The 19657-nt window shown below is 39.7% G+C and overlaps 2 protein-coding genes across 7 annotated transcripts in view; one reads left to right on the forward strand and one right to left on the reverse strand.

The window, feature by feature from the left end:
- Window positions 1–3100: 3100 nt before the first annotated feature.
- LOC128423630 (carnitine O-palmitoyltransferase 2, mitochondrial-like) lies at window positions 3101–13234 on the reverse strand. Its single transcript, XM_053409022.1, has 5 exons — window positions 13042–13234; window positions 11221–11301; window positions 9144–9250; window positions 6183–7481; window positions 3101–3654 (listed from the first exon to the last, which is right to left on the reverse strand). Exons 1-5 carry the CDS (start codon window positions 13218–13220, stop codon window positions 3326–3328), a joined length of 1995 nt encoding a protein of 664 aa, XP_053264997.1. The 5' UTR covers window positions 13221–13234; the 3' UTR covers window positions 3101–3325.
- The window catches only part of RHOBTB3 (Rho related BTB domain containing 3), a 32720-nt gene continuing 26023 nt past the window's right edge, over window positions 12961–19657 (forward strand). Inside the window, exons 1-3 of one of the 6 annotated variants that reach the window (XM_053409026.1) lie at window positions 12961–13068; window positions 15991–16173; window positions 16390–16615. In XM_053409026.1, coding sequence (XP_053265001.1) covers window positions 16172–16173; window positions 16390–16615 — 228 coding nt within the window. In that variant the 5' untranslated portion in view covers window positions 12961–13068; window positions 15991–16171. Of the gene's footprint in view, window positions 13069–13404; window positions 13511–13794; window positions 16174–16389; window positions 16616–19657 lie in introns of those variants that run through there. The other 5 variants (XM_053409025.1, XM_053409029.1, XM_053409027.1 and 2 more) reach the window with 5 other exon arrangements.

The following is a 19657-nucleotide window of genomic DNA, read 5'->3' on the forward strand; positions in this document are numbered from 1 at the left end:
TGGGTTATACAGTACCTAACATTCTTATAATTCTGTTTCAGAATGAATGAAAAGTTCCAAAGTTCCCTCCCTTGACTTTTAAAACAGAGTACAGTGAATGTTGGATGGAATGTGTGTGAGTTTTACTTTAAGAAAATTTAGTGACCTACTCTGCCGTGGGTATATTAATATTACAATTTATTTTTCTGTTTATCAATTGTATGCTTTGAGATACTGAGAATGCAGACTTATGCATATCTACTCAGGAAAGTTGGTTATATTTAGCTTAATAGAACTTAGAGGTTTATATGTTTGTACTGTTATTGCACATAACTGCATATATTTTTTCTGCACTGACAAAAAAAGATCAGGTGGAAAGGCACTAATTATATATTTCGTTCCAATTCTTGCTAGGACATATTAGCCAGGCAGTGCCCTCCTCACATGGCTGGTGAAATAAACTGTTATTACACCATTCCTGGAATCCATTTGCTGAAGACATGGGGGACAAACAGGATGTGCACACATTTCTGTTTACATTGCATCAAGGGTGCTCCCACCGCTGGTTTGGGAAGCGATGTTCACATGTCAGCCACAGTCTATATCTGCCCTGTATATATTCTGTTGTTTTTAATAAAATACTGTGTTTTGATGCTTTTCCTTCTAAACCAACTTCACTCCGAATTGAGAAAACAAATGATGTAGCAGCATTTTTAGCTGGTAATATGTACATAGCCATTGAGTTAGGTGTTTTTTGCAGTCCTGCTTAGTACTGGATTGTTGCCAATAGCTGCAAATTTTACATTACGCTTCTAATATTACAGTATGTGTAGCTGTAGTGCGTAATATTTTCATGCCATACTCTAGGTTCCCTTTGGCACTTCTAAATTGTATTGGATAAAATCTGTTTGCTAAATTACCTTTCCAGCAATGTAGAGAAAGCATTTATAAATCCTACTACGCCTATACTTCGTTCAAACTCCCTCTTTCGAAGGACTAAAATCAAAAGGAGCTTTCATTCTGCCAGGTTGTTCATTAAAACAGTAAATGTACCTGGAAAAGGTACAGATCAGGGTTGGTGGGGACTACAGTCTAGGGAGAGGGTGTGTGGCTGGGTAGAGTTCTGACTGCTGGGTAGAGACCAAGGGACCCACATTCAGCCGTTGGACCCGAGATTCCCCATCCCTGTTGTATCTAACCAATACTTCTCTGGGAGAAACTGTTCCCGGTAGTACGAAAGAGGCAGTAGTGAGGATGCTACTTTTAAAGGTCCTCACATCATACTCATAACTCCAATTTTGGACTAAGTGGTCTGTGTCTAAGCAACAGTGGGTACTCCTGAATTATGCAGGTAATCTGTCCCACAGAGACAAGGTCTTGCCACAGTTATGCATGCCCTCATCACCTCTTGATGCACTACAATCCATGGGCTGCCCATGAAGATAGTTTGGAAACTTAAGTTGGTCCAGAATGCAGAAGCTGCTGCTGCGTGTTAACTGTCAGAAACAAATGCCATCGATGTTGCAAGAGAAATCACTGCTTAAAATGTTCTCACACTAATTTCAAAGCCTGATATGAGGCGGGGTCAGGGGTGAAAAGTAGTACCAGACTGAATCCCAAATTACATATATAAATTACTTTCTCTGAGGGTCCAATACTGAATATCTGCAGTGGCTCCTGTCTCTGTCAAAGCCCAATTATCCCCAACAATTGATTACTACCCCTTTTCTATTTCTTACTAGATGAAATTCAGGATTCACACTTCACCGGTATCCAAAATATACATCTAGGTTAGGTCTCGGCCTGCATGTCAGTGGGATTACTTAAAAGAACTAAACATGCATATTTCATCTGTCAGAAATCTGGATATTCTTTTCAATTGCTTTCCATGTGGCAGAAATCTCCATTGATGCAAAGGAGGAAAATATCCCATTGTGTTTTGGTCTGTTTATTTTGACTGCTCAGCAAGTTATGTTGTTAATTGTTTACTTTCTTAACGGTTCTAACTTGCGACCTGTGCACTTTAAACTGGCTAGTTTTCTCTGTACACAGATTAATCAATTGCTTTTAGTGTGTGTTCCTTTTCTGTCTCTGCAAACTATTCAGTAGCTTTTAGGATTTGTAAGCTTTATCACGTGTACTGGGTGACTGTTATTTCACTGAAAGCTACTTTTTATAAAATGAGCCTCGCAGACACCACATTGCTTTTATTTAAGTGTTGTTTTACTCTGTTTTTGCACTGGCTATCTTCTTTGTAAGTCAGTAACATGGCTTTTATTGAAGAAATATTAAGTATAAATGGTATCCTCTACGAGTAATAAGTTGAGACAAGACTTAACAGTGTGATTTGATTAATCAACAGCTACAACAAGTAGTTTTCTGTTGGAGCCCCTCCTCACCACCCCATGCTTCTCCAGGAATCATCCCTAAACTCCCGTCCCAGTTCTTTTTAAAGGGAATTCATGCAAATTACTAGGACTGTTATAATAGGATTAGGTTTATTGAAAGAAAAATGCAGGACGATTTTTATATCCTTTTATAACTGATGTGGTATAACAAACTGCACACACACAACCTGCACATACTTGTGCAGTTCCCCTCCATTCAGAGAGTTTGGTAACCAAGACTTATATCTTGATTACCTTTAATCACCACATAATTATCTCTGCCGATGAGAGTGTCAGCAATGAACAACTAGTCTGCCATCAGTCCTCCTCAGAAGACCCGCATTTCCCCTCCATTCAGATAGTCATGCTGACTTAAGAGTCTGGGTGAAGGAGCAGGGGACATCAGGGGCAGAGCTACTCAGATCTGCTCCTTGCTCCCATGTTGATGTGCATATAAGAAAGGGAAAGTTCCTTGAAATTATAATATGATGCAGTGGTGATTCTGCATGCTAAAATGTATATACATATTTTCTTACACTTGAGAATGGGAGGGAAGGAAGCATTTTGAGAGCGGGCTGACTGGGTGACACATATAAACACCGGCATATATATTGCTTGGTTTTGCACTGTTTGGGATTAGTCTCAAAACTGATATACTCTTTAGCACAATATGATTTCCCTAGATGAGCAGCAGTGAATACAATCAATGGAAAAAATATTGCATAAAAATGTTTACTATAAAATCATTAATAGTAGTAACAATAATATACAATAAGAACAAGAAATTACAATATTAGTATACTGACATTGACATAGAACTACTTTAGCCATTGTCTGAAATTTTTGTTTTCTACAATGTTTATTTTCTAACTGTTGCATTTCATAGTCCTCTGCACAATATATAAATATTTAATTTTGCATCATTATTTTGCTAGCTCCATATAATAGAAAATCTGATACTATTTAAGACTTCTTCCTTCTAAGACATCATATATATCATTCAATGTATATTCGAGGTATTTTATAAGTTCTTCTGAGTCTTTTTCTAAATAGCTAGTTATAATACTTCCTACCCAATCATCAAACATGTTATAGCCAACTCCGAAACCATCTGGCACGACTGGTCCAAACCCACCATGATTAATTGCTTCACTGCCTAATGTACTAGTTGAAATTATAATATGGTTTATGTTTTTGTAGGCTGGGTCATTATAAATATCAGGCATACGTCCACCTCTGCGCTGGACGAGGTACTTCAAGGCAAATAAATGGCGATCAAATCCTTGGCCTGGATTTAAAGAAAAGGGCAAATGCATAGTGTAAGTATTAAAACAACAACAGGGCTTACAGATCCTGCCTACTAAAAGAGGCCACAAATACTTGAAACCCACACATGAATGACCAAAAGCTCAGGTGAAAAGGAAAGCTAGCTATGTTCACTAATTTCAAGCGGTCTGCCCTGATTATGACTACCCTTGGATACAACCTACTGTACAGAAAATGAGCTAGAGCATTTTGATTATATACTTAGCAAATATAATTTTCCATTCTAGTTATATGAAATAGAAAACACTATTTATATATGATTTTGTGAAAACACCTCCATTAAGTGATAGCTTTTAAACAGCTTCAAGCTGTTTCTTCTATCATTGATGCCATTCCTGATTTTTATCATATTTTCCTGTTATCCTGGAATGACCTGCAACTTTGTCTAATGATGCCAGACAGCTAGACACCCATAAGTATCCCCAAAGATACACTGAAATGTCTCCCCACTAAGCTTAACCATACGTCATCTTACTAGGGGGTGTATGGCCACATTTGGTGTAGCATGATATGCATGTGCCTACCTTCCTCCTGATCTTCTGTGCTATATCTCTTCTCTGTTGGTTAGAGCATGGTGCTGATAAAGCCAAGGTTGCAGGTATGGTCCCCGTATGGGACAGCTGCATAGTCCTTATTACAGGGGGTTGGTCCCTTCCAACTCTACAGTTCTGTGATTCTCCCACACAACTGAGCGCAAGAATCTGAAAGCGTTTATTTTTTTCTCTTAGATACAACTTTTCATTGTGTGGTTTAGCACTAATTGGTCTCAACAAACCAGCTTCATAATCTATGATTTCAAGTTGGTATATTTAATGGTGAACTATGGTCTGTGGTTTAGATGAAAAAAGGCAAATTTAAGCTTCTAAGCGCCTCCAGGCTACAGGAGGAAATAAGAGGGGAAAGCATGTAAACCTGGAAGGAAGGTAGGCTCATAAATGCCACCCTAAAACACTATTTAGCGTGGCATCTGAATGTCTATCACTGTTAGGAAATATGCCGAATTTTAGAACATTCCTGTTTCATAGAGTATTTATTTTATTTAAGGCTGTGTTTGATCGTCTAGCAATCTCAGGAGAGTACACTGAAACAAATAAACAGACTTCAAATTACAGGGCAGATAAAAACGAACCGCACCAAGTACAATAGTAATTAAAACAAATTCAGATAACCTACATAACTAAGAGAATTGTTTAGCAAATATCTAAGCAATGCTGTTTTTAGCTGGTGACAAAAACTCAAATGTTGGTGCTAGCCATATCCTGAAAGGGAGGGCATTCCACAACTGGGGCTCCACCACAGAGGCGGCCCTCTCTTAGGCTATCACACAGCAGATGTCATTGAAGTGTGGTAAAACATAACTGGCATCCCTCAATGACCTTAATTTAGGGACAGGACAGTTGTGAATAGACTCTCCTAGTTCCAAAGGACTAAAGTAAGCTGCTATCAAGTGAGGTGCTATTACTGTTGTGTCAGTTAGTGTTTTAAATGTTAAAATGTTTTTGTTGTTCTTGTTTTTAAGATGTTTTCAGCTTGTATTTTTGTTGTGAACTGCCCTGAGATCTACGGATGAAGGGCGGTATACAAATTTAATAAATAAATAAAATAAATGAATAAAGCTGGCTTTTGAATGATTCAGAATTTTTTATCAGACCCACAGGGAAAAAAAGCCCTAATGCTGTATCACTGGGGTGATGCTACCTACCAAGTTCTGCTAGAATAACAAAAGATACAAGATTTTAGAATGCAGACACCGTAAAGAATAAATGTTGCTGGTGGGTTTAATACAAATAGCTCCTCTAGGGGGACAGAACTGGACCTATAATAACCAAAATGCAAATAGCTCTTCATAATTGCAAATCTAGCCAATTTTGAATTACAGAGACTTTTTTAAAAGTCACATATCTTCATTTCAACATGTTTTGTACTCTTCATTTAGAGAGCTTTTATTTTAAAAGGCATGTGGTGAGAGGTTAACATTATAAATATACTAGAGAAAGGGCATTTTTCTCCTCATAAGAACCAGTATGGTGTAGTGATCAGATCAGGGCTAAGGCCACTGGAGTTCAAAGCCCCATTCAGCCATAAATCTCAGGCTAGTCACAAAGGCTGCTGCAATCTTTTGCACTGTTACCTAGTAATAAGTAAGTCCCATTGAATTGAATTAACTTAATCTTGAGCAGAGATGGATAGGATTGTGCTGTCAATCTGTCAGCCTAACTTACCTCACAGGGTTGTTGTGAGGATAAAATGGGCATGGGAGAATGACATATAATGCCTTGAGCTCCTCAGAGGAAGGGGATATATAAATGAAATAAAGTATGAAAAATATTACTGCGCTATCTATCTCTCAGCAAGGTCTGTAGTTAAATGAAGAAAAGCCAGAATGAATGTATCTCCATGTGAAAACTCCTAGGAAACATTACCCTTTCTGTAAGACAAGTCAAACAACAGAAATCCAATATGTATGAGAAAATGTTGAAAAGGCCTAACCTAATGTAGCCTCCAGCTGCAAGCGTCTATGATACTTCGAACATTCGTCAATCATGTTTCTCATATCTTCAGTGCTATGCTTCCCTCGTTGATCAATAAATGCAACTGTACATTTTTTTGTGTACACAGATGTTGGTCGAATTGTTTCAGTGCGACCATGCTTAAAAGCTGCAGTACTACATGCTTCATAAGAAGGAAGAAGTTTTCCATACTGGTGATAGACAGCCATCTGGCATGCAAGCTGAAACACAGCATCAGGGCTCAAATTTTGATTTATTAAATATTGTTTTCCAAACTTTTTATACTTAAGCGTTTGAACACAGAACATTCCCCTTTTTTGATCAAATTTTTGACGTGCAGCACTTATAGCAGATGTTATTGTGTGATCCATATTAAATTCAAGCTTGTCACATGATGTAACAAATAGAGCTGGACTGGCTTGTGGTACAAGAGCCGGGTGCTCTGTGCTGTCTCTATAGACTTCATTAATAAAACGCAGAATTGCAATTCCATCTCCCCAAGAGTGTTCAAAATTTATTCCGGCAGTACCATCACTAGTGACAATCAGACTAAAAGATTTGTCAAACCAGCGATTGAAACCATATCCATGAAGAAAACAATGAGTGAGTTCAAGTTCATTTTGGGGGGAAGCTCTATCTAAGCAAAGACAAAATACGGCACTGTCAATTTTCTTGAGGTTTTCTTCGTTACCTTTTTGAACAAGTTCCTGTCTTAGTGTTGCCCAGGTATTTCTATCTTCAGTTGTCAGGTAGCAAAGTTCAAACTTAGGCAACCGATCAGCATCGTGTATTATTTGTGTTAAATGAGCCAGGATTTCAGATGGGTGTAGAATGTTACCAAAAGCATCCAATACTTCAAAAACATAGAGATGTCCATTTCTCATCACCAACAAATGTCTTGCAAATTCACTTGTGAACAATGCATCTTTGCTTAAATTAGGAATTCTGGTGCTGTTGAAGAGTGACTTATATTGTGACATGTCTAAAGGATATGCATTCACCAAATACGCTCCATACCAGGATATACTAGGTGGAAGAATACGGATAAAATGTTTGAATACTTTACTCTGACCCCATTTGCGATTGACATAATATATATCTGGCCGCAAATAGTTATTCTTCAGGCTGTTAAGAAATTTTAACGATGATACAACCAGATTTGTTGCTCTCACTATTTGCCTGTTGTATTCCGGTTTTGGGTCAGGATTTAAAGTAATGAAAGGGTTGTAGTTTAAAACAATTGGATCTCTTGCAGAAAGATACATATCATACCAGGGCCCTACAAAAACAAAAACAAATCCAGTTAATAAAATGCACATTTGTATCTTTGATATATCAAAGATAGTTGCACAATCAAATCCAAGAGGTCACCAGTGTGGATAACAATCACTGTCACATGTGCCATTAAAGAAAAAAGTCTCCCTTAAGAAAGTTGAAGTCTTACCCAAATAAGAACAGTTTTGGTCACACACACACCCTCAAAAAAGATATTGTAGAGCTGGAAGATGTGCAGATCACAAAACGATCAAGGGGCTGGAGCAACTTCCCTAGGCAGAAGATTTTTGTTTTGGTTTTTTTTAGCTTAGAAAAAAAGCAGGCATAAGGGAACATGATAGACATGTACAAAAGTATGTGCGGTGTTGAAAAATTCAATACCCCAGAGTAATCAGTTGAAGCTGAATTTCAGGGAGATTCAGGACAGAGAAATAGAAATAACGTATTTCATGCAGGGTATTGGTAAACTATGGAATTTGTTACCATGTAATGAAAACTTAATCAGCTCTACAGGGGGATTAGATGAATTTATGGAGGATAAACCTATCAATGATGGCTATATATTCCCTCCAATATCAGAAGTATGCCTCTAAATGCTAGTTGCTGGGAATCTTAAGTGGGAGAGTGCTATTGTGCTTATGTTCTGCTTATGGGATTCCCATAGATATTTACTTAGTCAACAGCAACAGAGTGCTCAACTATACCGGCTTTTGGTCTGATCCAATAAGCTCTTCTTATATTGGTCAATATTTATTCACCTAATACTAACAGAATATGTGTATTCATTAAGCTAAAGGTAAAGGGTAAAGGGACCCCTGACAATTAAGTCCAGTCATGAGCGACTCTGGGGTTGCAGCACTCATCTCGCTTTAAAGGCCGAGGGAGCCAGCGTTTGTCTGCTTCCGCAGACAGTTTTTCCAGGTCATGTGGCCAGCATGACTAAGCCATTTCTGGCGAAACCAGAGCAGTGCACAGAAAAGATGTTTACCTTCCAGCCGAAGCAGTACCTCTTTATCTACTTGCACTGTGTGCTTTCAAACTGCTAGGTTGGCAGGAATTCATTAAGCTAATGAATACTAAATAAGGATATTATCTGGAGAATATGCAACACAGAGACTTGACTGTTCCAAAACTTGAAACAAAACCAGTGATTTAAGAACTTTGAAAAACACTGAAGATAACAATTAATTTTTTTTGTGGAGAGTAATAGAAGTCAAGACTATATATGCTTCTGAGGACCAAAAGATACAGGATAATGTGTAGTCTACCAGACAGAAAGTTTCAGCAAAGGTACAGAGTTCATTCAGCTGACCATTTTGAGTGCTTTGTTTTTCTGTTTGAATTGTGTTTTGTCTGCAATTTGAAAATGGAAAGTGATCATGTGACAATTCTGTTATTCACCTAGATATCATGAGTGAACTAGCCATTGTGCAATCAACTTTTTAAGTTTTGGGATAGAGCATTCAACTACAGTCTCCACATGAAGTGGAATTCTTACATGACTACTTTATCACAAACATATAATCTGGTGGGGGAAAACAATCCTCACATAATGAGAGAGCATGGTTGTTGAAAAACAATTCCTAAACTGTCTCTGGAATAAACATCAATAATAGTAAGAAAGTTCATGGGCATTTTTTTAATTGCAAGAATATTAAAAACCAACCTGCTATATAACTTGTATGCTTATTAAGTCTATCATGTTCCAGAAGATCACGGTGTATTAACCTCCCTTCTCCAGCTTCAAACTTTCTAGCAATTTTTTCAGTATTTCTAGAAATTGAAAAAGTGTTACTCATCTTAGCACTGGATTTTAATAGTATTTATTATAATAAATTATAATATTTAGTTAATATAATTCCCTTTTATGTAACACATATATGCAATATATAGTGCCACCCTTACACACCTGGACATTAATGTAGGTTGTGCAGGAGCAGTGTTTCAACGAATCACACATTAAATAAACATTATATGAAATTAATGGATGAAGTAAATATGACTCTGAAAAGAGTCAAGTCAGGTGTGCTCCTTAATCAAAGTCAAGGCTAACAAATATTGTAAATAGAAATTGTTGTAATTCCAGACTTGGAGTTTTTGAGGAAGTAAATGTTTATATGAATTCTATTTAGGAGTCCATAAAGACAGTTTGCTATGACAGGTCTTCCTGAACTTGCTGCATGAATCATTTACCTGGATTATCAACACAAATTCCAGGTCCCCTATGGTGTCTACAAATTCCAGAGAACTCAGAAGAGTCTTCCACTGTGCATGTGGAAAGAACCTGAGGTGGGACTGGTCTCTCTTATCAGGGGCCTTAGCAGCTAGGTTTTAGAGAAGCAGAAGCAGCAAAAGGACTTGGGCTGTTTCTGCCACCTCTCAGACCCAGTATGAAGTCACACCAGAACCCCTCTCCCTGGTTCCTTCAGCAAAAGAAGGCAGAAGAAGCAGAAGTCCATCCCTAGTAGATTGTGCCACTTCTGATTCTCCAAAGCTGAGCAGGAAGTGAGTGGTGGAGCATACCACTCCCTTGCATAATCTGCACACACCAAAAAATTAGGGGGAAGGGGGAGAGGAAGTGCGCTGCCAACTAAAAACAAGGGCTGGACCCCAATTATCAGTGAAACAGCACCATCAAGATACACGTCCCAAGTAAGTGTGCAAAGGATTGCATCTTAGATTGTTTTCATTCAGCTAGGGATGCAAACTATGTTTTTAAGTCAAAGGTTTCACAGAAATTGTGGTTTCTGAGGAGCGGGAAGTGGCACCATACATTTTTCTGGGAAGGAGTTACCAGTAAATATAAGAAGCTATTTTACATTGAGTCAGAGAATATGTCCAGCTGGCTCAGGCTGTGTATACACAAGAGCCACTGAAGACTGTGTAGTTGTTTTTTTCTACATAGTCCACACACAATCTAGATCTTTTTTATTTTTGGGGCGCCCCCAAAAAGTGCTTCTTGAGAAATTGGTTCCATTTTCAAAAAGGAAAGCTCATTGCAGATTGATTCTGCTTTACCCCACAATGTGTCCATTTGAAAAAAGGCCCTCTGCGTGGTTCCCTGTAATCTCACTTCTCGCAGTGTGAGGACCGCCAGAAGGGCCTTGGGCTGAACAATGGGGGTGGTGATGTTCCTTCAGGTATACAGGGCTGAGGCCGTTTAGGGCTTTAAATGTCAGCACCAGCACTTTGAATTGTGCTCGGAAATGTACTGGGAGCCAATGTAGCTTTTCAGGACAGGTGTTATGTGGTTTCAGCAGCTGCTCCCAGTCACCAATCTAGTTGCCGCATTCTGGATTAACTGTAGTTCCGAGTCACCTTCAAATGTAGCCCCACGTAGAGCGCATCAAAGTAGTCCAAGTGGGAGATAACCAGCGCATCAAGACTGAAAGCAGCATGTTGAGGACAGGCATTAACAATTCTTGATCGAGAAAAGTTACATTTTTGTGCTACAAATGGGTTAGTGTGTACACAGCCTCTGTCTTATTTCTACACTAACTAATAGCATCTCTGCAGGGTTTCAGACAAGATGCTGAAGATTGAACCTGCGACAATCAGTATGCCAAGCATGTACTGTGCTACAGCTCTTCCTATTGGCAAGGAGCACCAATAGAAAACACATACAGAGCCATACAAGAGAGTAGTTGTTTAAGCAGCTGCTGGTGATAGAGCTGGAGAGCAAATGTTAATTTTTGTGTTTACATTTGACATATTGAAATAATTGCAAGTGTCATTTCTTGTACCTGTACTCTTCTTCATTCAATAGTGGCTTCTGGGCAGCTAAATATCTATTAATAGTATCCTCCAGTTTTGGAATAGGCAATCTACAAATGGATATTGACAAATTATAGATCCGGCACATAAATCCTCAGAGATTACTACCTTCCCTTCAATATACCAGCCCACCTGTTCATTCATATTTAAATTAATAATTTATGGCACATAGACACATAATTTATAGATTACCTGGAATGGGGGAGAATAAATACTCTTTTAAATTGGAAAGCCTTTGTTGCCTGATCACCCAGAGGTGATTCTTACTTGCCACAAGTATTATTTTTAAAAATTAAAGACAACTTAAATAATGAAGACACCAAAGCCTCTTATCTACAAATGTTAAAAACAGTAAGAGTGGAAAGACTACTAGTTCTATTTCCACAATGATACATTCACACTGAATCTTTATGCCTTCTAAGATTTAAAGGATATAATGCACAATGAAAATCAGAGGAAGCGAAATAAATCACATATCAGGGACCCCCTACAGTAGCAAACCAGCAGTGCCTCACTCATACTGATTTATATCTGCAATGTCAGCAGGTGAGGACCAGTATGAGCTATCCCCATGCTCACAGAAACATGCATGCAGATACACAACAGAATTTTGTCCTGTGAGGATCAGAAGCGCTGAAACACTTGTCTCCTACAAAAAGCATCTTATTTCAAGCAGCTTAATGCTTCCTACAATCCTGCAGTATAATCAGGATGGTCAAACAGTTATTAAATGCTGCACACTTTCCACCTGTGCACTACATCCATTCATGGATTGTGAGCAGCCATTGAACAGGGTGCAACTATTCCAGTTAAACTAGACATATTAAGGCATAATTAGTCTTAATTAATGTTTAGGTTTACCAGGAAAACTGATATGAGATTAGTTTTAATAGAACAAATGTTAGGTGGACAGATGTGCACACAATGTCAATAAATATTATTTATAAATCAATCAATGAAGGAATCTTTCTCAGGTCCTCCTTCTGCCCAGGACATGCATGAGCACATCGGCTGCAGTTTGTAAGTGTGTTGTGCAAATGCTCCCTGCAGTCCTCCAGAAGCTGGAAACAGGCTAGTTTAACCTCTGGTTTGCTAGTGAAACTGAATTACAGTGTCAAAAAATGATGCACGTCTAAAAAGTGTGTCGCCAACATGAAAAGCTTGGAAAGCTCTGGGCTTTGCTAACGTCCCTTATCAGTGTTGCATCTCTGCATGGTGTACCCACAATGGATCCTGGTGTTAAGCTGGCATGCACAAAAAGAGTCTTGTGGTGCCTTGACGCCTAAGAGCGCAATCCTATCTGTTTACCAGAAAATGTACTTCCACAAAGTTCAACCAACTTGCCCTAAAGTAAGTGGCCATAGGATCGCAACCCAATATACTGCACAGCCTAACTTTCTGCAGATGGTAACTGCATTAGTATTTAAGGCGACAGCTTTTAAAAATGGTCCTGAGACGACTCACAATGCAAACGTACAACGTGGTCAAATAAATCTTACTTATATACACCCTGAAGTGGTGGAAGGAGGAGCTCACTCAAGTAGGATCAGCCCCAAGCACTCTGCCCAACAAGCGGGCCGGCTTTCACTTGAGGTGTCTTGTTGCGTTTGCTCTTAAGTGCAAACTACTGTGCATATATAACCCCTGTGGGAACGAGTGGCTTTTTGGGAAGAGCAGGAGGAGGAAGAAGAAGGCACGAGGGACCTGCTCGCCTTCCCGCTTCCTCCTCAGCTCCTCTTTCTTCCTCACCCCCCCCCCGCAAGTCTGGAGCAACGGCGACGCGGGGGAACCTGGGCAAGCTGGGCTGGAAGTGCATGGTAGGAATGGTGCTCCGGTGCACGAAGAGATGGTCCGTGTCCTGCTCCGACACGATGCCTTCCAGCTGCCCCACGGTCCTCCAGTAGCGGCGGCTCCTGGCCGCGCTGCTCCACAGGGCCGCGGCGGCCCACCGTGGCCTCGCTCGGTGCATGTTACGTTGGGAAGGGGGGGGGACAGAGCAGGCGCCAACCGATCCTCGCCGGCACGCGCTTCTTAGAATGGCGGCAAACGGCCGCGGCGGGTGGGGGTGGGGACGCTCGGGCGGTAACCAGGGCAACGCGTGGGAGCGCGAGAGGCCGTTGCTCTTCTGCAGAGGCGGCGCGGAGTCTCCCTCGTGGCCCCCTCGTCTCGTGCTCTTTTCTTCTTCTTGTTCTTCTGGTCGGGGGTGGGGTGTGGGTAGAGCTTCTCCCCCGCCTCATATTTTATTCCACCTCGGTCGGTGTATGTTTCTAGGTCACCCGTTTTACCTTGCAGTGCCGGATTTACGTATAAGCTAAACAAGCTATAGCTTTAAAAATTTAAAGAAAAAAACACAACTGGATGTAAATTTCCAAAATAGAAGATAAAAAACAAAATAAAACCTACATACAGCAACAGTGTTTTGTGTTGTGTAGGCTCCTATGATGTAAGTAATGGGCCCCGCCTGCTAGCCTGCTCCCTAAAATACCACTGGTTTGCTCATTTCTATATATAGGGTTGTATTTCACTATTAATATACTTTTTAATTGTATTTCAGTTCAATAATTACTTTGATAAAATACATATTTTGTTATGTGCAAATGGCTTTAGATACCTATTAGGTCGATAAATTACCATATAGCATATGTTCAACACAAAAAACAGTGACAATTTGTTGTTGACAAAGGACAGCTGGATATATAAAGGGCCCCATTACCTTCAGTAGCTTAGGGCCTCATCAAACCTAAATCTGTCCCAGAGTGGGACCCATTTTATGGAAGAAGGTGCAAAATAAATGACTTGGAAGCGCTGCTTCCCCATACCTAAAACCAGTTTTCCAACATGAGGGCAAACCTTGTTATTTTAAGGAGCAGCAAGCAAAAGTATTGAACACCCCCGCCCCATCTCTTTCTGCTATTGGCCTAATGAAACATGCTGAGAATAGTTCCACTGTATAAATAAGGTCACTCGTATTTTTTAAGGTGTAAATACATTTGCAGCCTCAAAGAGAAGACTCATGGGCGTAGACAAAGGGGGTGGGCAGGGTGGCAGCTGCCCCCCCATCAATAAAAATCAATAAAAATACTTAGATTCTCCCCCCCCCCAACAAAAATCCTGGCTACGTCCTTGTCTGCAGACCGTATGTTTTTATCGGAATTAATTGCATATTTTATTTTGGAAAGCAACACATTGCAAAACCCAGAAGTAGTATTTCAATGCCTCCTGCCTTTGCTGCATTTATTAAGGATTAAAAACAAAGCAAACAGGAAGGCTCCTCTCATGTGTTTTGTGTATCAACTATATGTAGGTAAAGCTACAAGCTAGGAGCACAGTTTTAGAAACCACAGATCAGCAATTTTGACAAAGCATTTGCCAAACCCTTCTGAGAAACGCGGCCTGTTGGAATTAGCAATAGTAATTCTAGACATATGCCAACAGATCCAGCAGTGTTAGCAAAAAAGGGAAAACTTCTGGCTGTACATGCTGGACACATTAACACCACATGACCTCAGCCTAGTGACCAGCACCCTTGAGGGAATGAAGGCTTTCTGAGCATCCTCAAAGGTTTCTTAACTACCACCTGTGAAACAGCATCATTTTTATCAGAGCAGCTGATGAAGGTGGAAGCCAAAACGTTTTACTGTAAATAAAATTAAGATTTCTGTTTAGTCCTTGTAATAAATATGTGCTACAAGATCCAGACCAAACTTGTCTGAAGTGCTCTTTGTTGCTTTTACTCTCCCCCTCCTCATATTTGGTAGCCATACCGTGGTATCCAACTAAGTTCTGCTCAGAGTTAACCCATTTAAAGTAATGCCTAAGCCATGTCAATTAGTTCTAATAGATCTACTCTTGAGTATAACAGACATTGGCGACAGCCCATATTGTTGCATCCATCTAAGTAAAAGTCCATTGCTTTCAACAGATCTGCAACTTAAGTTGGAGGCCATGCATATTCTGTTAATATTATTACTGTTAAGAATTCCTTTTTTATATAGCGAAATTGATTTGCAGTGGCATTGCTAGGAGCAGGGTTTTTTTTTTAATTAAGAGCCTCATAAAATACCTATTTCTCTTTTTAAAAGGTAACAGACATAGTGAACAAATTCTTACTGAACAAAAGATACTTTATTTAGAGACCACACCTTTAAAAAAATAATAATGTATATTTACAATCAAATATAAGATGCAATTTAACCTTCCTATTAATAACAAAGCAGGACGCAGCATCTGAAACGCCTTTTTTTTCTTCCCCAAAACAATGACACTGTTGTGCCAGTGAAAGGTCTGAAAGCAAATGTTTCAAATTGAGGGCATTTCTTTCTTGAGTGTTGACGCCTCTGCCCCAGCTCGGGCTGCCCGCCTTCCCGCATTTGGGAATGACTGGAAGTGGATTGGCTGCCAGTGAGCTCATGTATTTATGGATCTCTTTCCCGCTAGTAGCAGCAACAGCAATGTACCACGTAGGCTCCTTCCGTTCGGTGAGATGCTGCTGTTCCCAACGCCACACTTTGTTTTTCTCTCTCCCTCTGCTGACCTGACCGTATTATGTTGGCTCTGCAGAAATGTCGAGCCGCTCTTCCCTTTGCGGGTGCTAATACCCTTTGTTGGTAGGGTTTACTGACGTCACGAGGCAAATGGCTGAGCTCGAAGCTGGGAGCTGCTGAGTTTACGTGCTGGTTTCACCTTCGGCAGCAGCGAGCTGTTGTCACAGACAGCTAAGGCTCATTTTCCACTTGCAGAGAAGGGATTGCTGAATAGGAGGAGGACGGTGGCGGAAACACCCCACAGCCGTCGACGGGGTGAATGAAACAACCTCAGGAAAAGGAGAAAGAATAAACCCAAGCAGCTTTGGATTTATAATGCAAGCAGCTTTTGCAGGATCCACAGTCACCTTGCTTTCCTGCTTTTGGATTTAAGATCATGTACGTGGGCTGTGTTATTTGTTCCTTGAGTGTTTCCTGTCTCTGGCAAAAACAACAACAAAAAAACCCGTGTGCCTTGAGAAAATAATGATGATTCTTGTTGTCACTTGAAAAACATCATTTGCTTTCCCCCCTCTTCTCCCCTTCCCACATTCTCTTCATTTTGTCATAATAGATGTTTGATACCAGCAGATTAAAAACATTGTTTATTTGTAGGTCCGTTCACGTTGTAGCTTTTGGAAATGAAAGAGGTGGCTTTTCTGAGGATGATCAGCAGAGGAGTCTGATTTGGACCTATCTTGGGAGAAGCGCTCTGGTTTCAGAGACTGACAGCAGCTTGTTGTTAAACTCTGCCAACTATGTTAGAAATCCCGCATTCACCGAATATCAAGCCTGTGTGTTTGGAAATGTCAGATTGGTGGTACATGACTGTCCTCTCTGGGTAAGAGACTGTAATTTGAAATTAACAGAGCCATCTTAAATGTATTTACACAGGGATCTAATTGAGTTCCAAGGGGTTTACTTCCTTGTAATTATCATAATATTGTAGTTTTTCAGTGCATTCCTAATCATGTCTTCTGAAGTAAGTCCTATTGAATTCAGTGGGGCTTACTCCCAGGTAAGTGGAATTAGGATTGCTGCCTTAGTTTGGTCAACTTCTAAACCATTATAAGGTTATTAGAATATAGCTTCATAGAAAAAGAGAACTGAAAATACTATCTTCTGTAAATTACTGCCATTTGAATAAGTTCATTCCTTGAAGAAACGTGAAAAGATCAAAAGAAAGAGGACCAACTCCTGCTGTTCTGATATGGAAGTCGTATGTTTCAGAGAATAAACACATCTTGGAGGGTTGAAAAAAACTATTAATACAGACATTTAGCTGGAACTAATAGAACAGTAAAGCAGTTTAAGCAACTAATTTTTTATGAGGCTTTCAGCTTTGAATTTGATTGACAGTGGCATGATTACAAAGTTTTGAAAAGAGTGCATGTTCTGTTATTTATTTTTGTAATAAGTTGACCATATACCAATCTGGCTCTTAATAGTGTTTCTGGAGTTAGTGATAAGGTCACTTATCAGGAATCATATTTATAACTTTTTGATAAGACCTTGGGTAAATTATATTGGGTCAACTTGTGGTTCTGTTAGTAAATTTCATTTATTTTCACTTAAATAGATTTCCTCCCTACCCTCAATCCTTGTATGCAACATCTTTATTTACAGATATTCTATAAAAAAATCATGGCTTGCCAACCACACTTGGGCTGCATCGAAAGCACCACCACCACCATTTTTGGTGTGTTTGTGTATGCATTTAATAGGAACAATGTGATGTGAGTAAAATGAAAGAGAGGGGAAGACAGACATATGCAGTTTAAAATTTAAACATGGGTGCCAGGTCTGAAATGGCTGAAGACTATGGTTCTTTAGAAATTCCTAATTATTTTGAGATGGCGTACATCAAGGAAAATCTTTCGAGTGACTGAACCGTTGGTTATTTTGGAGTTGACTGGTATCTAAAGATGTGACATACAGTAGATTGTTAACAAGAATCTATTCCCTGAAATTATCTGATGGATGTGGACCACGTTCTTTGGGCCTTTTCCAAAAAGCAGCTTATAATTTTGATACCCAACATCTCTAGTGCCATTATATTTGCAACCCCTTGCAATGGAAGAGGGGTAATCTTGTTGCTGAGCCATAGCCATTTTCAACATATTGGGATAGGTGTTGTATAGCAGAAGTGCACAGTATCTGAAGAGAGTATATGGAAACCAGGAAAAACAAAAAAAAAATTTAAATGACAGGGCATTTAAAGTACAAAGTGGCATGGGTAGAGTGAGGAGTTACTATTGTGTTACTCTTCACTACATTGTTGTTGTAAGCATTATTAAGTAGTGAAACCATGATCATACAACTTAAGTGCAATAGTTGCTGTTGTAGGGGAGAAATTGAATTTTCATAGTAACTCAGTAATGAAGCTTTATTTTAGGGAACGTTCAAATCTGTGAACTGGTGCAGTAGATGAAAAAGGTCCCCTGTATCCCTGGCATATGCATACCATGTGCCCAAAACAATATAGTCTAGGAAGAACTTTTGTTGTGTTAAAAATCCTATCGCTTAAGATAATTCTGGAGATTTTACAGATTTAAAAAGTGAATAATTACAAATAGTGTTAAGATATCTCTTGCCTCATGACACATCCTGAGGACAATGTTTAAAAATTCATTCTGAACTATTAAATCTAGAATGAATAACATGGTCTGGACCTATACCCACAGTTAAAAACATGAAATAGATTGAACAGCTTCACACAAAGCATTCATAGTTTGTAGTTTTTCTGATCATATGTGCAGAACAGTGATTTAAGATCATTACCCTTTCTCAATCTGAGAGTCATCCACGACTGGACCTACAGGTAAGGGGTCCTTTTACCATTACCTTTACCCTTGCGGGATGCGGATGGTGCTGAGGGTTAAACCACAGAGCCTAGGGCTTGCCGATCAGAAGGTTAGCGGTTTGAATCCCCGCGACGGGGTGAGCTCCCGTTGCTCGGTCCCTGCTTCTGCCAACCTAGGAGTTCAAAAGCACGAAGTGTAAGTAGATAAATAGATACCGCTCCGGTGGGAAGGTAAATAGTGTTTCCATGCGCAGCTCTGGTTCGCCAGAAGCGGCTTAGTCATGCTGGCCACATGACCCGGAACTGTACACCGGCTCCCTCGGCCAATAAAGTGAGATGAGTGCCACAACCCCAGAGTCGTCTGCGACTGGACCTAATGGTCAGGGGTCCCTTTACCTGTACCCTTTCTCAATCTGTGCTGTACAATGATTAGTATATGCATACATATGTTTGTGTATGGAAACATGCAGAGACAACGGACAGTCAACATTATGGATTCATCTGACCTTGCATTTACTGTCTGGAACATAATGCAATCAAGTTGGCTTACTTCTGCTATTTATTATTAGTGTTGAAAACTAGTATTTTATGCACATCTCAAATTGTTTGACTAAACAGCACATTTCTATATGTGTCTACTTAGAAATAAACTAACTTTTAGGTGTGTAGGTATACTATTGCAGTTTCAGCTTTCTTCAGGCATAATGTTTTTTGCAGCAATTTATCTGAGCTTTCCAGATATTTACAAGTCAGGCAGCAACTCCCAAAATTGCCATGTTGATCAGTCTAGCTCTAGTACAATGTGGTAGAAATATTAGCACATATAGGATAATTACTGTTGTGCAAGAGTAGCAACAATAGCTCCAAATCCTATGGGTAAGAGGTACTTTTTAGATATAAAATACTTCCATTGTTGTTAACTTGTTTTGCAAGTAAAGCAAACAAGTGAGACCTGTATCAGACATTTGCAACATTAATTGTGCCTGTTTAGTGTTCAGTCAGTTACTCATGCCCTTTCCCAGGGAACACTTTCTTTCCCTCTTCCACCCAGTCAACATTCTGTTGCTCAGTCCTCACTGG

This window comes from Podarcis raffonei, chromosome 11 (genome assembly GCF_027172205.1).
Source record: "Podarcis raffonei isolate rPodRaf1 chromosome 11, rPodRaf1.pri, whole genome shotgun sequence".
NCBI classification, from domain to species: Eukaryota; Metazoa; Chordata; class Lepidosauria; order Squamata; family Lacertidae; genus Podarcis; species Podarcis raffonei.

Excerpts from the sequence above, each read along its gene's own strand:
- LOC128423630 (XM_053409022.1), bottom strand. The coding sequence starts at position 13,220 with ATGCACCGAGCGAGGCCACGGTGGGCCGCCGCGGCCCTGTGGAGCAGC. Across the intron at positions 11,302-13,041 it reads TTCCAGCCCAGCTTGCCCAG|ATTGCCTATTCCAAAACTGG; the intron begins GTTCCCCCGCGT and ends ATCCATTTGTAG. Across the intron at positions 9,251-11,220 it reads TTGAATGAAGAAGAGTACAG|AAATACTGAAAAAATTGCTA; the intron begins GTACAAGAAATG and ends TTCAATTTCTAG.